The sequence below is a fragment of the Vulpes vulpes genome, chromosome 14 (genome assembly GCF_048418805.1).
Source record: "Vulpes vulpes isolate BD-2025 chromosome 14, VulVul3, whole genome shotgun sequence".
Lineage (NCBI taxonomy): Eukaryota > Metazoa > Chordata > Mammalia > Carnivora > Canidae > Vulpes > Vulpes vulpes.
In genome coordinates this window covers 132,942,972-132,960,572 of record NC_132793.1, presented here as the reverse complement: position 1 = coordinate 132,960,572, position 17,601 = coordinate 132,942,972, and the positions used below count along the sequence as shown (strand labels likewise).

Below are 17,601 nucleotides of genomic sequence, written 5' to 3'. Positions count from 1 at the left end.
GATAGAGCCTCTGCCCTTCAGTAGTGTATTTTCTGAGCTGTTCCTTGATCTTCTGTTTCTATATCTATGCCTTCCATTATGGTGTCCCATAGCCACCTATGACTTTTTAATTAGTTGACATTATGTAAATTATACATTCAGTTCATTAATCATGCTACACACATTTGAAGTACTGAGAAGCCACACACTGTTGGTGCCTACCACGTTGGACAGCACTGAACGAGGTTTGCAGTATCCCTTCTGTCAGACACTAATGCCCTAGCTAACTAGAATGCGGACCATTTACAGTGTTTCTTTGGGTCTCCACGGTGTCTTTTCATTCATTGTAGGTAGTTAACTGGTATTTATTAACTTGATAATAAGTGTTTTATTGCTTACTCTACAGTGTGTGCATATTTTATGGAGGTCCCATTTGTACTATTTTTGTAAACCACCCCACCTTAATATCCTTGAAATGATCCAACATACGCTCCCTTTCAACACAGGAAAATTTAGTTACAAATGGGATTTATCCCATGTTAAAATTCTGAAGAGTAAAATAGAAGGTAAATTATTTGTAATATGGGATTCCCTGGGTGGCGCAGCGGTTTGGCGCCTGCCTTTGGCCCAGGGCGCGATCCTGGAGATCCAGGATCGAATCCCACGTCGGGCTCCCGGTGCAAGGAGCCTGCTTCTCCTTCTGCCTGTGTCTCTGCCTCTCTCTCTCTCTCTCTCTCTGTGACTATCATAAATAAAAATTAAAAAAAAAATTATTTGTAATATGCTCACAGCTTTTAAACAAATGCCTAAATCTTCAATTCTGATATCTTATAAACAGCCTTGTATTTGTCAGCCTAATATAATTGCTTGTGATAAAAAAAAAAAAAAAAAAAGAATGGGATCCGCAGATGTTGGCATTTGAAATTCTTCATTTTTTCTCAAAACCATACCGAGGCTAGCCAGAATGGGGAGCCAGAGTGTTTATCAGGCCAGCCTGTTTAATATCAGGGACGCTGATTAGAATAAATTACAATATTAAAACTGAATGAGATCTTTGAAATAATTTTCTTTTACAGAAGAGGTTTGGTTTTACTTGTAATTACTGGTGTAGTTGAGGCAGTTTATAGTCTTATTGCATGTCCTAACTCTAATGAGAAGCCTGATTAGAAGAGAAATGAATTACTGCTCAGTCCTTATCATTAGAGCGGAACATTGCAGAAAGCACACTGGATGGGAGAACGAGAGGTCTAATTATAATCCTGGCTCTGCCATTCGTTGACTGTACTGCCTTGGTTTGCTCCATTTTGAAAGGTAGCCTCCATGAAGGCAGGAACTTCTTTTATACTGCTGTGTCCCCAGCACCCCTGCTATGCTCAGTGAGTAATTTTTGGGCAGATAAATGAATGAATGAGTGGACTAGATTCTGGCTTGTTTTTCAGATAATTTAGAAGTTTAAACTAATTGAGAACAGTTTCTAAAATTATCTGTGCAGAATCACATCCAGCATGCTCACTCCTGACCGAACGCAATTAAGGGAGATATGCAAACACTATGCAAAAGCACATGCAGCATTCTCCTTGACTCTGGTGGACATAATACAAAAACACAGCCCTCTGAAAGGACAAAATGAATCAGCCACAGAAACTAAAGAAAGTCTATAAATATACATGTATGTAAGTGTAAGTATATACACATAAGTCTTAGTACAAATATCTTTGTGTAGCCAAAACCCAGGAGAAAGAAACATGTTTGTTTGGTATTCTAAGGCTTTTGGAGGAATGAGTTGCTTGCAGATTTTAAGAAAAGAAACATCATATGCTAGGAGAGGAATGAATCCCCGCATACGTAGTCTTCACACAAGGCGGCAGTCACATCGAACTGTCTGGAGTGGCAGTGGGTTGAGTTGAAGGAGAAAACAAAAAATACTAGTTTAGAATCGTTAGACCAGCCATTCTGAACCTGAGAATAAAAGTCAAATTTAAAGTCTTCACGCTTTAGTTTTTAGAAGGAAAATCTGTTTTCCTTGGTGAAAAGATTTCCTTGACTCTTGAAGACTTAGGCCAGTGAAACACATTTAGTCTTTGAAATGTATCTGTAATAACGTCTGTAGCTTTCCTTTAAAGATTGTTTTTTAATTTATATTTCCAGCAATGTTGAGAATGACGGAAGACCACGTGCTTCCGGAGCTGAATAAGGTAATAATGTTTCCCAGTGTGCTGAATATTGCTCTAGCTGAGCTCAGCTTTGCTGCTCCTCTTGGTATTCTTACACCATTGCTAGTTTCCAAGATGTCAGGCTGTAGACGCTAAAATACATCTTAGTGAGCCTTTGATATTTTCTTTAAAAAATTTGTTTTACTTACTTTTCATCTTGCAAAATACCTTTGCCATAGTTATCTAATTTTATAATTTTCATGTTTATAGAAGATTTTGTATTCTGTATCATGTAGGGTGCTTCTGTTCCATATTTATAACTTCCTTAAGTTTTGAATGCATTTTATTTCCTTGGAAATCTGGTACTTTAGATATTAGTCCCAATGCTGATATCTGGTAAACCGTAGTTTCTCCGACGGTAAGGATTGTGACAAGTGGCAGTGGAATTTGCTTTAAATAAGGCCTTTCAGATTAGGGCAAAATTCCCACCTGAATTCTGTGGCTCACTCATCCTCACCTCTGCCCGCACTCTGATTCAGATAGATGAGATAATATGGGGCCTGAGAAAATGGAGAGCATTAAAATTAGCCCCAGTGGACTGCAAGAATAAGGGATTGCCATTCTGAGACTCTTACAAGGAGCAGGTCTTTTATGCTAGGATGACTGGCCTGGCAAAACAGGGTTCACGGTAGCTGTTTCTCTGATATCACTGTTACTTTTGTTTGGGGAAATAAAATGTGTTAATTGTTGGGGAGAGGAGTAACCTCCTTGTATAATTTTGTGAGGCCTGAAGAACTGGAGTGGGGTGGCAGCAGGGTCACTGCAGGAAGCAGACATCGACCCCGAGGCAAGCATCACTGTTGGGTTGTAGGTCTTCACTCAGGTCAAGACTCCTCTGGACATACAGCCTCCTCTTCCAAAGCAAGGACCCTGCACACACAGTCTTACCACAAGGCCTAAAATAATAAACCAACTTTAGACCATCAGGAATTCTGTAGCTGTTGGATTAGCTGATTGGAAAATGGGTTTAAAATGTTTAATTACATGCTTGTCAGAGCCTTGAGATTTCATATTTTCACAGTTGCATAATCTTTTGGATTTCTATTGATATTTCTTTGAAGGAACTTTGCCTCCTTGTACCATGGCTTTTAGAAGATAGTAAAAAAGGTCACATTTATTATTACATAATGTAGGTTATATCGGGAAGCTTTCTTTTGTCTTGATTTGTTTTTCTTTTTGTTCCTTTTTGGTTTTGATAGATGACTCAAAAAGATATCACATTTGTTGCTGAATTTCTTACGGAACATTTCAATGAGGTAGGAAGTTGGTATTTCTATAATGCTGTTTTCTTGAAAAGAATTGAAATAAACCTGGGTAATGGTGAGAAGTAATCACATTTAATCCAACTTAGTTGACATTTTTAGCAGTTGTGCTTTTTAAACTATTGAACTAATTAATGGAAATACTTACTTTAGAGGCTTTATAAACTCAGCTTTTGTTTGGATGTGTGTTATACAATCTCTAAAAAAAAAAAAAAAGGATAACTGCTACTAACAGCTCCCTTAAAAAATTAAGCTTTTCATTAAGTTTAAGAATTTTTTCTATATCTTTTGTGAGTTGACTTAAGAGTTAAACTATGCTTATGCTTATTCTTTCTAGGCTCCAGACCTTTATAATCGAAAAGGAAAATACTTTAACGTTGAAAAAGTTGGTCAGGTATGGGCTTTTGGAACTTAGTTATTACTGTTTTTAGAAATTATTAAAAACTAATGTTAAAACTTTAGCAGTGTTAGTCTTTATTATCCAAATTTTCTAGAAAATAATACAATGCCAGCTTACACAGCAACTCTGTACTTTTAGTAAAGGACCAAAAAGAGGAGCCATTTTTATACTTCTGCTCTCAGAACTCTTAATAATGACTGAAGACCCCGGAGAGTTTTTGTTAATATGGGTTATATTTATCAATGGTAGATATTAGTAGGCATTGAAAATTATGGTATTAAATACAAAATTATTTAAAAGTAGCAATAATTCTACTTAAACATTACATGTTAACATAAATATTTTTAATGAAAAATAACTGTTTTACAAAACAATTTAGTGAAGAGTGGCATTGTTTTGTAGTTTTGCAAATCTCTTCGATGTCTGGCCTAATAGAAAACAGGTTCTCATAGATGCTTTTTCAGTCTGTTGTGATGGGTTTTTTTGGTTTATGTCTGCAAAGAAAATCTGGCCTCACAGGGGTGTTAGAAAGGGAGAAGTATTGTAATGGCTTTTTCAGGTAATTGTGGATGTTTTTTGTTATTATACCAAGTCTTGATAAGAGATAGTGTCTTAAAGATTGGCTTTAATGTGGAATCTAAAATTACATCAGTGAACTTTTCATACTCTGATACATTAAAATCCATTCATCTGTCTTGGGCTTTGAATGGATCTTTTACCCCTGCGTGATTTTGTAATATTATGTATTGATCATTTGGAAAATACTGGTTACTGAGTTATGCAGATCTTCCAAATGCTGACACCTTTCTTCATGCAGTATCGAGAAATCTGATATTATGAATATCCGTACCAATATCATCAGAAAATCTTTAAGTGCTAAGGCTGTCAAGCGCACAGTGGCAGATACAGATTTTGAGAAATTTTAATTTTTGCTTGAATGTTTAAATTTTATCATTGGCAACAAATACTGTCAGTTGTTTTGCTTAAAGTGACAGGCTTGCTTTATTTTCAAGAAAGCGTCTACCAAATGCCCACATACGAATAATCAGAGCTTATCTGCCAGTCATTCTTTCAAATAAAAATGGAATTCCATTAACACCAACAAAGGGCCTGGCTTAACTCACAACTAAAACAATTTCTTAAATGTTTTTCCTCAGGGTAGCCATCGTACTTAGGTATCAGCAGACGTGCTTTGTGTATGCTTCCAGTTCTGTCACACAGAATTTTTAGAAGATTTGTACTTCAGGATTGAGATTTAATAAAATTGATCATTTTAGTAGCTCCATTAACTAAGAAGTGAAATTGTCAGTATGCTGCAAACAGGAATACGCTGCCCATAGTATGGCCTGAGGCTTTGCCGCCTGGCCCCAGCAGTTATTCCCGCTTGTGCTTTTGACCATCAGTGCCAAGGTCCACACAGTTGAGAGGGCAAATCACATTTTGAAATTCTCAAAATAGTATTGACCTCATGGATCCTAGCATCTTTGGAGCTCCTAGGGGTCTGTGGACCATACTCGGAGGACTCCTGCCCTAGAGTAGATTGGTAGTTGATACTTTTAAAATTCATTTATAACACATGCATACACACACGCAAGATTAAAATGTACTTCGTGAACATGGAACACCAAATTTAAACTCAGTGTGTGGTCTCTGCATCTGTACCATTCTGACTTTCAGGGGTTTGCAGTTTGCTCAGTGGCTCAGCATTTAGTGAATTTTGGTCACTTTGCATGAAGTAATAGCAATATAGTTTCAGAGCCCTTGGCAGTAAAACAGAATCATTTAAATAGAATAGTGTTAAATATAAAGTCTATAAATATAAAGCCTCCTTCTTTGGTGTATGACATTTAAAATTTTGATTCTCTATTAATTCTAGTACTTGAAAGATGAAGATGACGATCTTGTGTCACCCCCTAACACAGAAGGAAACCAGTGGTATGATTTTCTTCAAAATAGCAACCACCTTAAAGGTAGTTAATGAACCCAGTGGATTTTGGCTGTGTTTATACTTGATTTGAGAGCAGTATATTAGCTATGAGTATTGCCGGACAATTATTGGATATTTATCTCTGTTCTTTAGATCATTTGTGCTCTATTGCATTTGATTAGAGAAGTAGCAAAATAACAAATAGTATATGACATTTCTACAGTAGAAAACACTCTGAAATGAACTGTGATGTAGGAAGATTGCTTATTCTCAGGTATTCTCATACTGTCTTGTTTTGTGCCCTATAAAAAGTAGGATATTGGGGAAAAACATTATAGAGCCTGCTGGTGAGAGAAGTCTTTGGCCAGTTCCAATTTGTGAACTCCTAAAAGCCTAGTGATGCATAACACTTCTGAGATTGTAGCTTTTCATGTGTACTACTTGTGCCTCTCATTCTCTAGGATCTTGAAATGTTGATAGAGTAAAATGATCCAAAATTATTAGAGATGCAACACAAAATAGCAACCACTAAGTAAGTCCGAGCTTCACTATTTTAGATACAAGTATTTTTGAAGCAATATTTCTTTGCTTTCTCAAAGAGTGATCTGATTAAAAAAAAAAAAAAATGCTCTGATTACAGTCTATCAGTTTCTTAGATCCCTAGGGTAATGGCCCCATGCACATATTTCCTCCCTGAATCCTCTGAGAAACCCAGGGAGTAGGCACCTGTTACCATATTTTCTAACAAGGAAGTTGAAATTCAGAGAAGGCCCAAGATCACAGAAGCTAGTATATAATGGACCCATGGGGTCTGCTGACCTCAAAGCCTGAGTTTTTAACTCGACTCAGTGGTAAGCTCTGCTACTTCTATCTGGTTGCTGTTTATCTGAATAAATGAATGACTGAAGATAGATCGGGGAGGATAGAATTCTCTGAGGCCCAGAACTTGGCTTATTCCTCTTTTGTTCTAACCCTAGACGTCCAAATTCTTCTTCTTCTTCTTCTTCTTTTTTTTTTTTTTCCCAAAGATTGTATTTATTTATTCATGAGAAACAGAGACACAGAGAGAGGTAGGACACAGGCAGAGGGAGGAACAGGCTCTGCTTCTCTGCAGGGAGCCCGGATCTCCAGGATCATGCCCTGGGCCGAAGGCGGCGCTAAACCACTGAGCCACCCGGGCTGCCCCAAATTCTTTTTCAGAGAAGGACATTCTGTATTGCTTGAGATCTATTGATGTCAGTTAGTTATTGAGTAGAGGGAGAATAAAGGTACAGCCGACTCAGCCCACAGCTGTGTTTCTTCAGGATGCCTCCACAGCCTGAGGAGGGCTGACAGCAATGTGCCAGCAGCAGTGGCACCTGGACCCTGTCTGGGAGTGGGCTGATAATGGTCCTGAGAACTTCATTGAGCTAAAAATAGACCCTACCCCTTTATTCTTCACATCTCATTTCTGTGGATGAACAGGAAGGCCTAATCTTAGCTACAGGCCCCATGTTTGTTTTTAAGACTTGACTTATTTATTTATTTGAGAGTGAGAGAGTATGAGTGGAGGGGAGGGGCGGGAGGAGAGGTGAGAAACAGACTTCCTACTGAGCAAGGAGACAGACACAGGGCTGGATCCCAGGACCCTGGGGTCATGACCTGAGCCAAAGGCAGACACGTATCCTACTGAGCCACCCAGGCTCCCCTATGGGGGTCCTGTTTAACCAAGATAACACTTCATATTATTAACTCCATATCTTAAATCCTTGAGGTTTTATGTGAACGGGGAGAAACTCATTAATTCTCTAGTTTCTTAGTGTGGAGAAAAATGGGCTCTCATTATGAACATTTTAAGATTTATTTATTAGAGAGAGTGTGTGTGCACAGGTGCACTGGGAAGGGGCAGAGGGAGAGAGAATCCCAAGCTGACTGCACTGAGCCCGACACAGGGCTCCATGCCATGACCCTGAGCCATACCAAGAGTTGGACTCCCAGCCGATTGCACCACCTAGACCCCCCATCATTATGGAACTATTAAGAAAACCTTCATGAAACGTCTGTCTAGCACTTTGCAAAAATCACATGCTAAGTATTTTGTACTTTCACAGGATAAGTGAAGGAGAGCCAGTGTTGCATGATGTGTAAAAGTCGGTGCTCTGGGCAGCAGGGTTTGGAATCTGCTCATTTTACTGATGAGAAAACTGGGGTTCAGAGATGTGAGGCAATCTGCCCTCAGTCACATTGCGAGGCAGTTGTAGAGCAGAAAAGCGGTTGTGACGATGAAATAAATGTGGATAAAGCACTTAATGCCTGACGCTCAGCTCCCGAGCAGTCAGCATGCTAGCGTGTGACACTGACACTCCCGACAACAATTCTGACACCCACTGGGTGTCCTGCAATTCAGTCGTGATGCTAACTACCACAGGTTAGTGTGTGCTAATGCCCACAGGTTCCCTGGCTCGGTCCCTGAGACTGCCCACGTGTCAGACTTCAGTCCTAAGTATCAAGTCCCTGGGTGGCCCACACTTCTGTCCCCACAGCCACCCCCTCTTTGCAGGTTGATAATTTGCTAAAATGGCTTACAAAACCAACACTTCATTTAGGTTTCCTGCTTTATTATAGAGAGACAAGTCAGAACAGCCAAGTGGAAGAGATGCTTAGGGCAGGGTTTGGATGGGCTCAGAGCTTCCATGCCTGCCCTGGGCCTGCCACCCTCCCACAGACCCTCTGAAACCCGCTCGTCAGGACTTCTTTGTGGGGTTTTCATTATGCCAATTGATTGAGGAAACCACTGACTATCGGTGATTGGACTCAACTATAGCTCCTCTCCCCTCCCTGGAAGTTGGGGTACAAGGGCCGAAAAGTCCAGGCTTCTCATCGGGACTTAGTCCTTTCTGGTGACCACTTCTCATCCTGAAGCCATCTAGGGATCTACCCAGACTCACCTCATTACAACGAAAGATGTTCCTGTCACCCTTACCAGTCAGGAAATTCTGAGGATTTTTGAAGTTCTGTGCCAGGAGCCAGGGACAAAGACCAAAAATATCTTTCTCTGCTCTCACAGCATCTGTCACCTGTGGGGAGGTTAAAATGTTAACGTGATTAAAACTCATTTTGTCCAGCATAGCTGTGCCATGAGATGCCTCGAGTCAAGGAAGCCTACAGAGCTCAGTAGAAGAGGTGGGCTTTGGGAGTCTGAGGGTTGGATTCACGGGTATAGATTGTTTTGTCATCTTCACGCTGGGCATTTGCCAAACCTCCTGGGTAAACCTCATTTTTTTAATCTATAAATTGGAGTGTGTGATGTTTACTTCGTACAGCTGTTGTGAGCAATAGAAATAACATATAAAGGAATCTAGCATAGTTGCTCTCAGCGAACAATTATTTATCACTTTCTCCTGGTAGGGTAGCCTTTTGAAAAGTAAAAAAAGACACAGCTTTAGTTTTTGCCTCCTGTTTCTGTTTTTATTATTAACCTCTCCCAAAACAATAATGGACTGCTTTTGTCACCCCATTGTGGCAGAGAGTAGAGAAGAAAGAACTCTGTTTTACCCTGTGTCTTGTGGTTCCCAAATCATCCCTTCTTACACCCAGCGGAAGCACACCGTTAGAGTTTGGTGGGGAAAACAGACTAGAGTACCAAGCTGCGGGACTCGGCTTGTAGTAAGCGTGGTGGGTTTTAGTGGGCTGGCAGCAGGGGATGATGGAAGAGAGGCGGAAGGCCACAGTCATTGTCATGAGGTCGTGCAAAGGGATAGTGAAGCGGCCAGGGGGCTCTCCACGGCCACAGAAGCTGTGTGGACTGGCTCTGACAAGAGATTATTTTCTCCTAATCATTTGGTTTACTATAGCTTCGTGGTTTTGTTTCTGTTTCTCTTTTTGCTTGAAACCAGAAAGTCCTTTGCTGTTTCCGTATTATCCTCGAAAATCATTGCATTTTGTGAAAAGGCGGATGGAGAACATTATTGATCTGTGCTTGCAAAAACCAGCAGTAAGTTTGAAAAACAAACGCATGTCTTTGTGTAGGAGGGAGGGTATCTATAACACGTGACTCACGATCATAGTCATTAAGGTGAGCCCTATGAAAATGCCGGGATCCAGCTTTTGGCTAACAAAATCGCCAGGTTCATTTGGTTCACCCTAACATTTCCTCTCTTATTGTTAGTTTCTTACATAAATTAAAAAGTAAACAAATAACAAGGCTATCGAAAGTGTTGGCAACCTTATTATTTTATGTGTTCCCAGAACAGACTTTTTACAAAGGGTCTTGGTTACAGAGCTGTTGTGTCTCATTCTCAGGAAGGAAAGTCGGTGCCTTGAGACTGGGGATGGGATGGGGGTTCTTAGTCTGGCATGCACGCTTCTCCCCAGCGTCCTTTTCAGCTCACAATTTCTTCTGTCTCTTTTCCTTGCTGTTACGACTGTCACTGAAGTCTCTTGTGTGAAAGCTTGGTGATCTAGATGGCTTTTTACTAGATTTGAACAGTCAGGTACTTTCTGTAGAGTATCTGTGTGTATGTAAATACTTTCATTGTATTTTTAATGTTTTATTTAGGACGTAATTGGAAAATCGATGAATCAAGCAATCTGTATTCCATTATATAGGGATGCTAGAAGGTAATTGTTTACTTTTTGGGTGGTAAAATTCAGCAGCCAGTTTAATTTTTCTTAACCTTTTTTTTTTTCTTTTGTTCTAGTCAGGACTGCACACGCAGATTGTTCAAGTTTCCTTTTCTGTAAGTATGTGTTTCTCCCCATCTCATGTGAGCAATACAGTCTTGTTCTCTGCAGTGATAGCTAAAAATCAGGTTTTGACATTACATTTTTTTCCCTTAGGTGGAATAATAAAACCTCAAATCTACATTATCTTCTTTTTACTATTCTGGAAGATTCACTTTATAAAATGTGCATCTTAAGGAGACATACTGATATTTCCCAGTAAGTATTAAAGTTTGAATTAGAGAATGAGATTGTGGGAACCCTGGGTGGCGCAGCGGGGAACCCTGGGTGGCGCAGCGGTTTAGCGCCTGCCTTTGGCCCAGGGCGCGATCCTGGAGACCCGGGATCGAATCCCACGTCGGGCTCCCAGCGCATGGAGCCTGCTTCTCCCTCTGCCTCTCTCTCTCTCTCTGTGTGACTATCATAAATAAATAAAAAATAAAAAAAAAAGAGAGAATGAGATTGTATGATTTTTAATAATAAAACCTACAGCTTCCTTCCCCAATGTTTTGGGGTTCAATGAAGCTGCCTTATGACTTTGACTTAGACTTGCTCTTAGGGTGTTTTCACGTCATTGGGATGATAATGCCAAATCAAGATAACGCCCTCTGATGCTAGATGATTTTTTGTACAAGTGTAGCTGTGACATGCAGGATTTCTTTAGGGTTAAAAAAAAATATGACAATGGAACCCTCAGGATGGTATCTCATGAACTTGGAGCAGTTCAGAACTGTGGTTTGGGTTCCTTATCGAAAGGATTTTTGCCTCAGGCTGAGTATGCCTTTCATTAAACCATTAAACGAGAGGCCTGCCTATAGAGACTTCTTTGAGAACCTGAAATAAAAGTTCTAAAACATAAGATCACGTACAGAAATACTGATAGTATTTTAATCTGAATTTGAAGGAAATGTTTTGACACCCAAGATGGGGCCAAAGAGAAATAATTTGGTTGTTCCAATCGTCCTTAATTCTGTAAGGTTTCTAGCTACTGTAGTGACTAAGATTTTAAGCTAAGTTGTAATTCTGATGTAGGGTTGTCTATCTAGGTGTTTAAATGAGTTGTCAGTGCTGCAGAGTGAGCATGACGTATTTTGGTCGGGGACGTGCTGTGTGGGTGAACATACTAACAGTGGCTCATGTTCTTTCAGGCATTTAGATGATTGGCTATCCAGGTTGTCTCACACAGTCTCTTTCTTCCCCCCTTCTTTTTTCAAGATCTGTAACTAACGGACTAATTGCTATTAAATTTGGGAGCTTCACATATGCCACAACGGAAAAAGTGAGAAGAAGGTAAATCTTGGATCTCGTTTGATGAGATTGTGTACATGTGCATACATATGATGGGTGTGTATGTTTAATTATAGAAATGTGGTTAGACTTGGACAGTGACGTTACGCTTAGGAGGCCATTGTAACTTGCAGCTCGGGACAGGATCGCTTACGTAGGTTATACTTTGATCGACTTACTGGTCAAATAGAACCGTCCTGCCTTACAGGAATTTATATAGCTGTGGTTTCCTGTGATTGATACTCTTGAGCTCCTCTGTCTGTTAAAAAAGCAAGGTGGTTCCAGGGGGCATGTGGGCCAACGATCATGTGAGGTGGCATCATTCTCACTGCTCTGGGATGTTCTTAGGAATAAAAGGCTAACAGTACCAAAGTCGTCCCTGAGGCTGTGGAATGGATGCTAATCACAGGCCAGTCCTTCTCTCACTCACTTTTCCTTACATAAAAGGAGTTTTTTATGATAATATCTCTGAAGTTGTTGTGACTCTTCATCTGTAAATCTTACTTTTCAGTCAAGTGAGCCTGCTTGTTTAGCCAGTATATCTACAAGGGGCCATTCATGGAATTTCCATAGGTTTAAGGCCTGACTTGGTGTCAGGAGTGTTTCGGAACCGTGAATCAACCTCACCCTCACGGATTTTTCCTTTTCCATGATGACGTATTTTTAGAGCCTAGTTCCGTTAGTGAATAATCATCACTATTGTCGGTAACTGATTTTAGTGCAAACCAAGGATATATTTTAAATGTAATTGTACAGAATGTCACGTGGGTTTTGTTTCATCAATTTTTTTGCGTGGTACCGGAGTGTTTTCTCAGTAGTCCCGATCACTTGTGATGTAACAGAAAGTACTTCACTTCCAGCACCTACAGCTGCTTAGACGCACAGTTTTATGATGATGAAACTGTAACCGTGGTTCTTAAAGACACAGTGGGGCGCGAAGGAAGAGATAGACTCCTGGTCCAGCTGCCGTTGTCTTCGGTGTATGACAGCGAAGTTGCTGCAGAGTATCAGTTCACTGGGGCTTACTCCACAAGGTGACTCACTCATTCATAAGAGCGTCTTTGGGACACAACAGGTGCTTTTTAATGCGTCTCGTACATTCTAATTCTAATTCCTTAGGCATGCTAGACCATGTTTACGAGGGATGGCAGTAAAGTCAGCTGAGCAGAAGTACCATTTTTTTCTTTAAAAAAAATACTGGCTTCAACAGCTCTTCTGCCCTTTTGCTTTATTAAAAAAATCAAGAAGTACTTGGTGAAATCAAGCGGAGAATTATTTGGAATGGCGAATGGTACTTCTGTTGTATTTTCAAGGGTAGCAGTTAACCCCAGTTAATAGTAGAACTGCTCTCACTGGTTTCCTTTCAGAATTAGAATCTCAGTAGCCATATGGAGGGGACACAGCCAATTCCAGAAACGACTTTGGTTTTCTTAGATTTAAGTGAGTGGCTCTCTTCTCTAATTTAAAAATAGGTCTGTTTTCCTTGAAAAGGAATCAGAAACCTCAGTAAGATGCCATTCTGGCTATTTGGAATTGCAGTATTTTCCTAGGATACAGGGTCGCAGCTTTTTACACAGTGGCTGAGAATTACACTGGAAATGGGAATATTAGTAGAAGTCGAACCCATGGTGGACAATGATACCACCCTTCATAAATCAGGGAGATCACTTTTTCATTCTGGGGTTGGTTTTTCCCTTCTCCAGGCTAGATGAACAGTGCAGTGCTATTCCCACACGTACCATGCATTTTGAGAAGCATTGGCGACTATTGGAAAGTATGAAAGCACAATATGTTGCTGGGAATGGTTTTCGCAAAGTGTCCTGTGTGGTAAGTATTTATAGATTGTTTGCTGACCAAGAATAACAGGAGGACGTGACATTGGATCTATCGGGTCCTTTCAGGAAGTGTGAACATTTCTTGATGTACTGCTTTTTTTTTTTTTTTTTTTTTAAGATTTTATTTATTTATTCACGAGAGACACAGAGAGAGAGGCAGAGACACAGACAGAGGGAGAAGCGGGGTCCTCACGGAGCCTGATGCAGGACTTGATCTCCGGGCCTGGGATCACGCCCTGAGCTGAAGGCAGATGCTTAACCACTGATCCACGCAGGCGTCCCTGTGGTGTATTGCTTTTATTGATTATTAACATGTTGTAGTCTTGGCTGTGTAGCTTTCTCATTCTGAGAAAGCTTAATGAGTCGTACAATTCCAGATATTATTTGTTTATTTAAAGTGATCTCTACACCCAGCGTAGGGCTCAAACTCATGACCCTGAGATTAAGATTTGCACACTCTTGTGACTGAGCCAAGCACCCCTAGATTTCAATGATCATGAAATTGTCGCTGTGGTATATGGAGATCCTTTTGCAGCAAATGAGGCTAAGTGAGGTGATTTTGTTGTGAATCCATGGGAAAATAACTTTCATCAAAAACCATTCTTCAGATTTCTGACTTCTTGTATATTATGTGTTAGTTAAGCTATTAATTTAAAAATTCTATGCTTGACCTTTTCTCCAGTTGAGCTCAAATCTCCGTCATGTGAGAGTATTTGAAATGGACATAGATGATGAATGGGAGCTCGACGAATCTTCAGATGAAGAGGAGGAAGCCGGTAATAAACCTGTGAAAATAAAGGAAGAAGTGTTGTCTGAGTCGGAGGCGGAGAATCAACAAGCCGGTGCTGCTGCCTTAGCTCCAGAGATTGTCATCAAAGTGGAAAAACTTGACCCTGAGCTAGACTCCTGATCTCACTTGCCATTATTTTGTATGTTCTCATCACGTCAGGGAGGACATGGGAGATGGACTAAGGTGTTTTGGACCACTTTTAATTTTCTTTGTATTACAAGGAAATAAACCATACGTTTTAGTTTTTCCTTAGTCCTCTTCATCTTCTCTCGGTAGTATAGTCACTATGATAGACTTTCTTTTTGCTAAGATTTCTTTTTAATACTGTGTGCACAACTCATGTTTAAAGAAAACATAAATCGAATGTGAAGAATATTTCAGTCTTTTCTGTTAAAAGATAGGTGTCAGGAATCATCCCTCTCTCCGGAAGAAATTACATTTAAACAGTCATTCATCATGGGAGGTTTTGATGCATTTAGTATTTTAAACGTGTAGATAACATTTATTCCTATTTTTCCATCTTCCCCTTTCTAGTTGATTCTTGGTCTCCATAATGCTTTTAAAATTATGTTTTCAAAATTATACTGCTTTACTGTGATGCTAAATAAGATGGATACTGTCTTTATGATCTAAATAGCAAAAACACCGCTTGACACCTACATAATTATCTTCTCATTTTGTTACTGGATTTGAGCTCTGAATTCTTTGAATTGGCAGCATTTAGATGTGTCATTTTCCTGTTTAGAATTGGTCAAAGACACACGGTGGCTTTCTATGTCACACCTTAGGAACATAAGAAACATGGATCAATGAAACCTAATTTAGCTTTTGTGCACTTGTTGATTTCCTGGTGCTCATTCCTAAAGTGAGTAATATTCGATGAGTTTCCATTTTATATATGAATTCTAGTATCAGTTCACCATGGAATGAAAGCATCACTTTTTAAAGCTTTAAATATTTTCAGGCAGGAAAATATACTATATCCACAGGAGTGGGTAACTGCCTGGTCCCGTATCATTCACCTGTTTCTTCAGTAGTACCTGTTGGGCTAGGATTTGAGGCACATCACGCTTTAGGTGCCCCAGGTACCTCAGTGGGGCTGATCTGTGTCAGTTTTGAAGGGAAAACTGAAGAGAAGCCACTGTTGTGTGGATGAGCTCGGTGACTAGAGCCATCATCTTCAGGAGAGCGGCTGTGCGGTGGGCAGCCTTGTGCGTAGCAGGCCTGGAACACGATTCATCTGTAATTTGCATAAATGCATTTTGGTGGTCGGTCAGTTTCATGGCGTAGTACAGATGTCTTGAATTAGCTTTTGTGAGCAAGACAGGTAATCTCTCAGGCAGCATTACAGCTTATTAGAATGAATTACAATTTCACAATGAGCAACCAGTTCTTTATTAGACAGTAATCTGTCCCATGTGACTTCAGCGTGAAATTTATAAAGATTTTCTGACCTGGGCACATTTGCTTTCTGCAGCTGCAGCCTACGGATGAATTGAAGCCGAGACTCCCAAACTCTGCGTTCATCTCGAACCAGGCGTTGGTACTAGTTCTGCTGCTGTACTAGCGACACCTTAACATTGAGTTTTGTTTTTTTTTTTTTTGACATTGAGTTAAATAATTGTGAATCATTCCTGATTTTAGGAGGATAGTTTTTTCATTAATGATTTTAATGCATATGATAGATAATTTAGGAACTGGGTTTATATTATGTTAAAGGAGAAGAGTTTGAACTGATATGTGAATTCCATCTTAAGTTTTATTTTTTAATTTTAATTTTTTAAAGATTTATTTTATTTATTCATAAGAGGCATAGAGAGAGAGGCAGAGACACAGGCAGAGGGAGAAGCAGGCTCCCTATGGGGAGCCCAATGCCAGACTCAATCCTGGATCCCGGGATCATGCCCTGAGCTGAAGGCAGGCGCTCAATGGCTGAGCCACCCAAGTGTCCCTGGGTCTTAAGTTTTAATAAGTGTGGTGCATATAATCTGTTTTATCATTTTATTTTTAGATCTAGGCTATGATTTCCACACCATGAGAAACTTTGCTTTTAATATTTAGAAATAATTTGAGCAATAGAGACTATCGTTTTATTTCTAGTTTATTTAGCAGCTGATGCTGAATGTGAGTTTTGAATTTAGTGAATGACCAGCAAAGTGGGGCTTGGAGGACCCTGGGCGGTGGGCTTCCCCCCACACAGGCTGTGTGGGATGTCAGGCCCTGACCTTCACACAGCGGGGATAATCGAGCACCGGTCTCAGGGTTTGAGGACTAAATGGGTGTTGTAGAGCGATATGGTTGGTGCATATCAGACACCTGATAAAGATCAGCACTTATTAAAATTCTGTACTGCTCTTTTCAAGGATAAAATGTGTTGATATTTTAGGAATTTAAATAGCACTTTTTTTTTTTTTTTTTTTTTTTTTTGTGCCTTAATGGGCACTGTGATAATAGTCTTGCTAATTCTCTGGCTTTGTAGGTTTCTTTTTTCCTTCCGTTCTTGATTTTTTTCCAAAACAAAAATTTTACACTTAGCAAAATGCTAAAACATTTTATCTTCTTTATTCAGAGCATTTGAATATAAATGAAGAAAACTATGATGGTATGTAACCTTGAGTTTATGACCCCGTAACTAGGGAATCTCTCTTAGATACAGATATAGATACAGTTGTCTGAGTTAATCTAAATACTTGTAATTCTTGAGGAAATCTAGCAAGCAAGTGTGCTAAATACTTCTAAAGACTGCTATAATTGAAATCATGAGTTGCATGAATCCTCCGGGGCAAATCAGTTTCTTAGGCACCTCTTGCATTTGTAGCAATTATTATAGACTGATTGCATTTATTAGAATATATATTTGACTGTCCAACATATCATTTTTAGTTCTCACTGAACAAAGGGAGAGGGTACTTAGCATTATGTGAAGTCAAGGTCACAAAAACTTTATCGTATGAGAGTAAGGATTATTTTACAGCAGGAAATAGTATTTAAACTCTTAGGAATACTCAGTTTAGAGACTCTCCATTGTTAAAGAGTTAGTTCTAAGAAAGTGAATTACAAATATGTAGATAATATTTTTTTACTTTCTGAGCTCACCAGAACAGGATCTTCCATGATGCACACTCCATCACATCAAAATTGCCTGGGCCGGTGGTTAAAAATGCAAATGTGTGGATGACCCAAGACTGCTCAGTCAGATGTGGGGGT

General features: G+C 39.7%; 1 protein-coding gene across 2 annotated transcripts in view; it reads left to right on the top strand.

The window, feature by feature from the left end:
• Window positions 1-14,646, top strand: part of ANAPC4 (anaphase promoting complex subunit 4) — a 36,519-nt gene extending 21,873 nt beyond the window's left edge. Inside the window, exons 17-28 of one of the 2 annotated variants that reach the window (XR_011997218.1) lie at window positions 2,128-2,174; window positions 3,392-3,448; window positions 3,792-3,848; window positions 5,731-5,824; window positions 9,657-9,754; window positions 10,319-10,380; window positions 10,461-10,499; window positions 10,600-10,701; window positions 11,698-11,772; window positions 12,630-12,844; window positions 13,473-13,596; window positions 14,287-14,646. Coding sequence is in view for 1 of the 2 variants with exons in the window: in XM_025997374.2 (XP_025853159.1) it covers window positions 2,128-2,174; window positions 3,392-3,448; window positions 3,792-3,848; window positions 5,731-5,824; window positions 9,657-9,754; window positions 10,319-10,380; window positions 10,461-10,499; window positions 10,600-10,701; window positions 11,698-11,772; window positions 12,630-12,803; window positions 13,473-13,596; window positions 14,287-14,514 (1,157 nt within the window). In the remaining variant the exon portion in view is untranslated. The remainder of the gene's footprint in view (window positions 1-2,127; window positions 2,175-3,391; window positions 3,449-3,791; window positions 3,849-5,730; window positions 5,825-9,656; window positions 9,755-10,318; window positions 10,381-10,460; window positions 10,500-10,599; window positions 10,702-11,697; window positions 11,773-12,629; window positions 12,845-13,472; window positions 13,597-14,286) is intronic. The other variant, XM_025997374.2, reaches the window with a different exon arrangement.
• The last annotated feature ends 2,955 nt before the right edge of the window (window positions 14,647-17,601 follow it).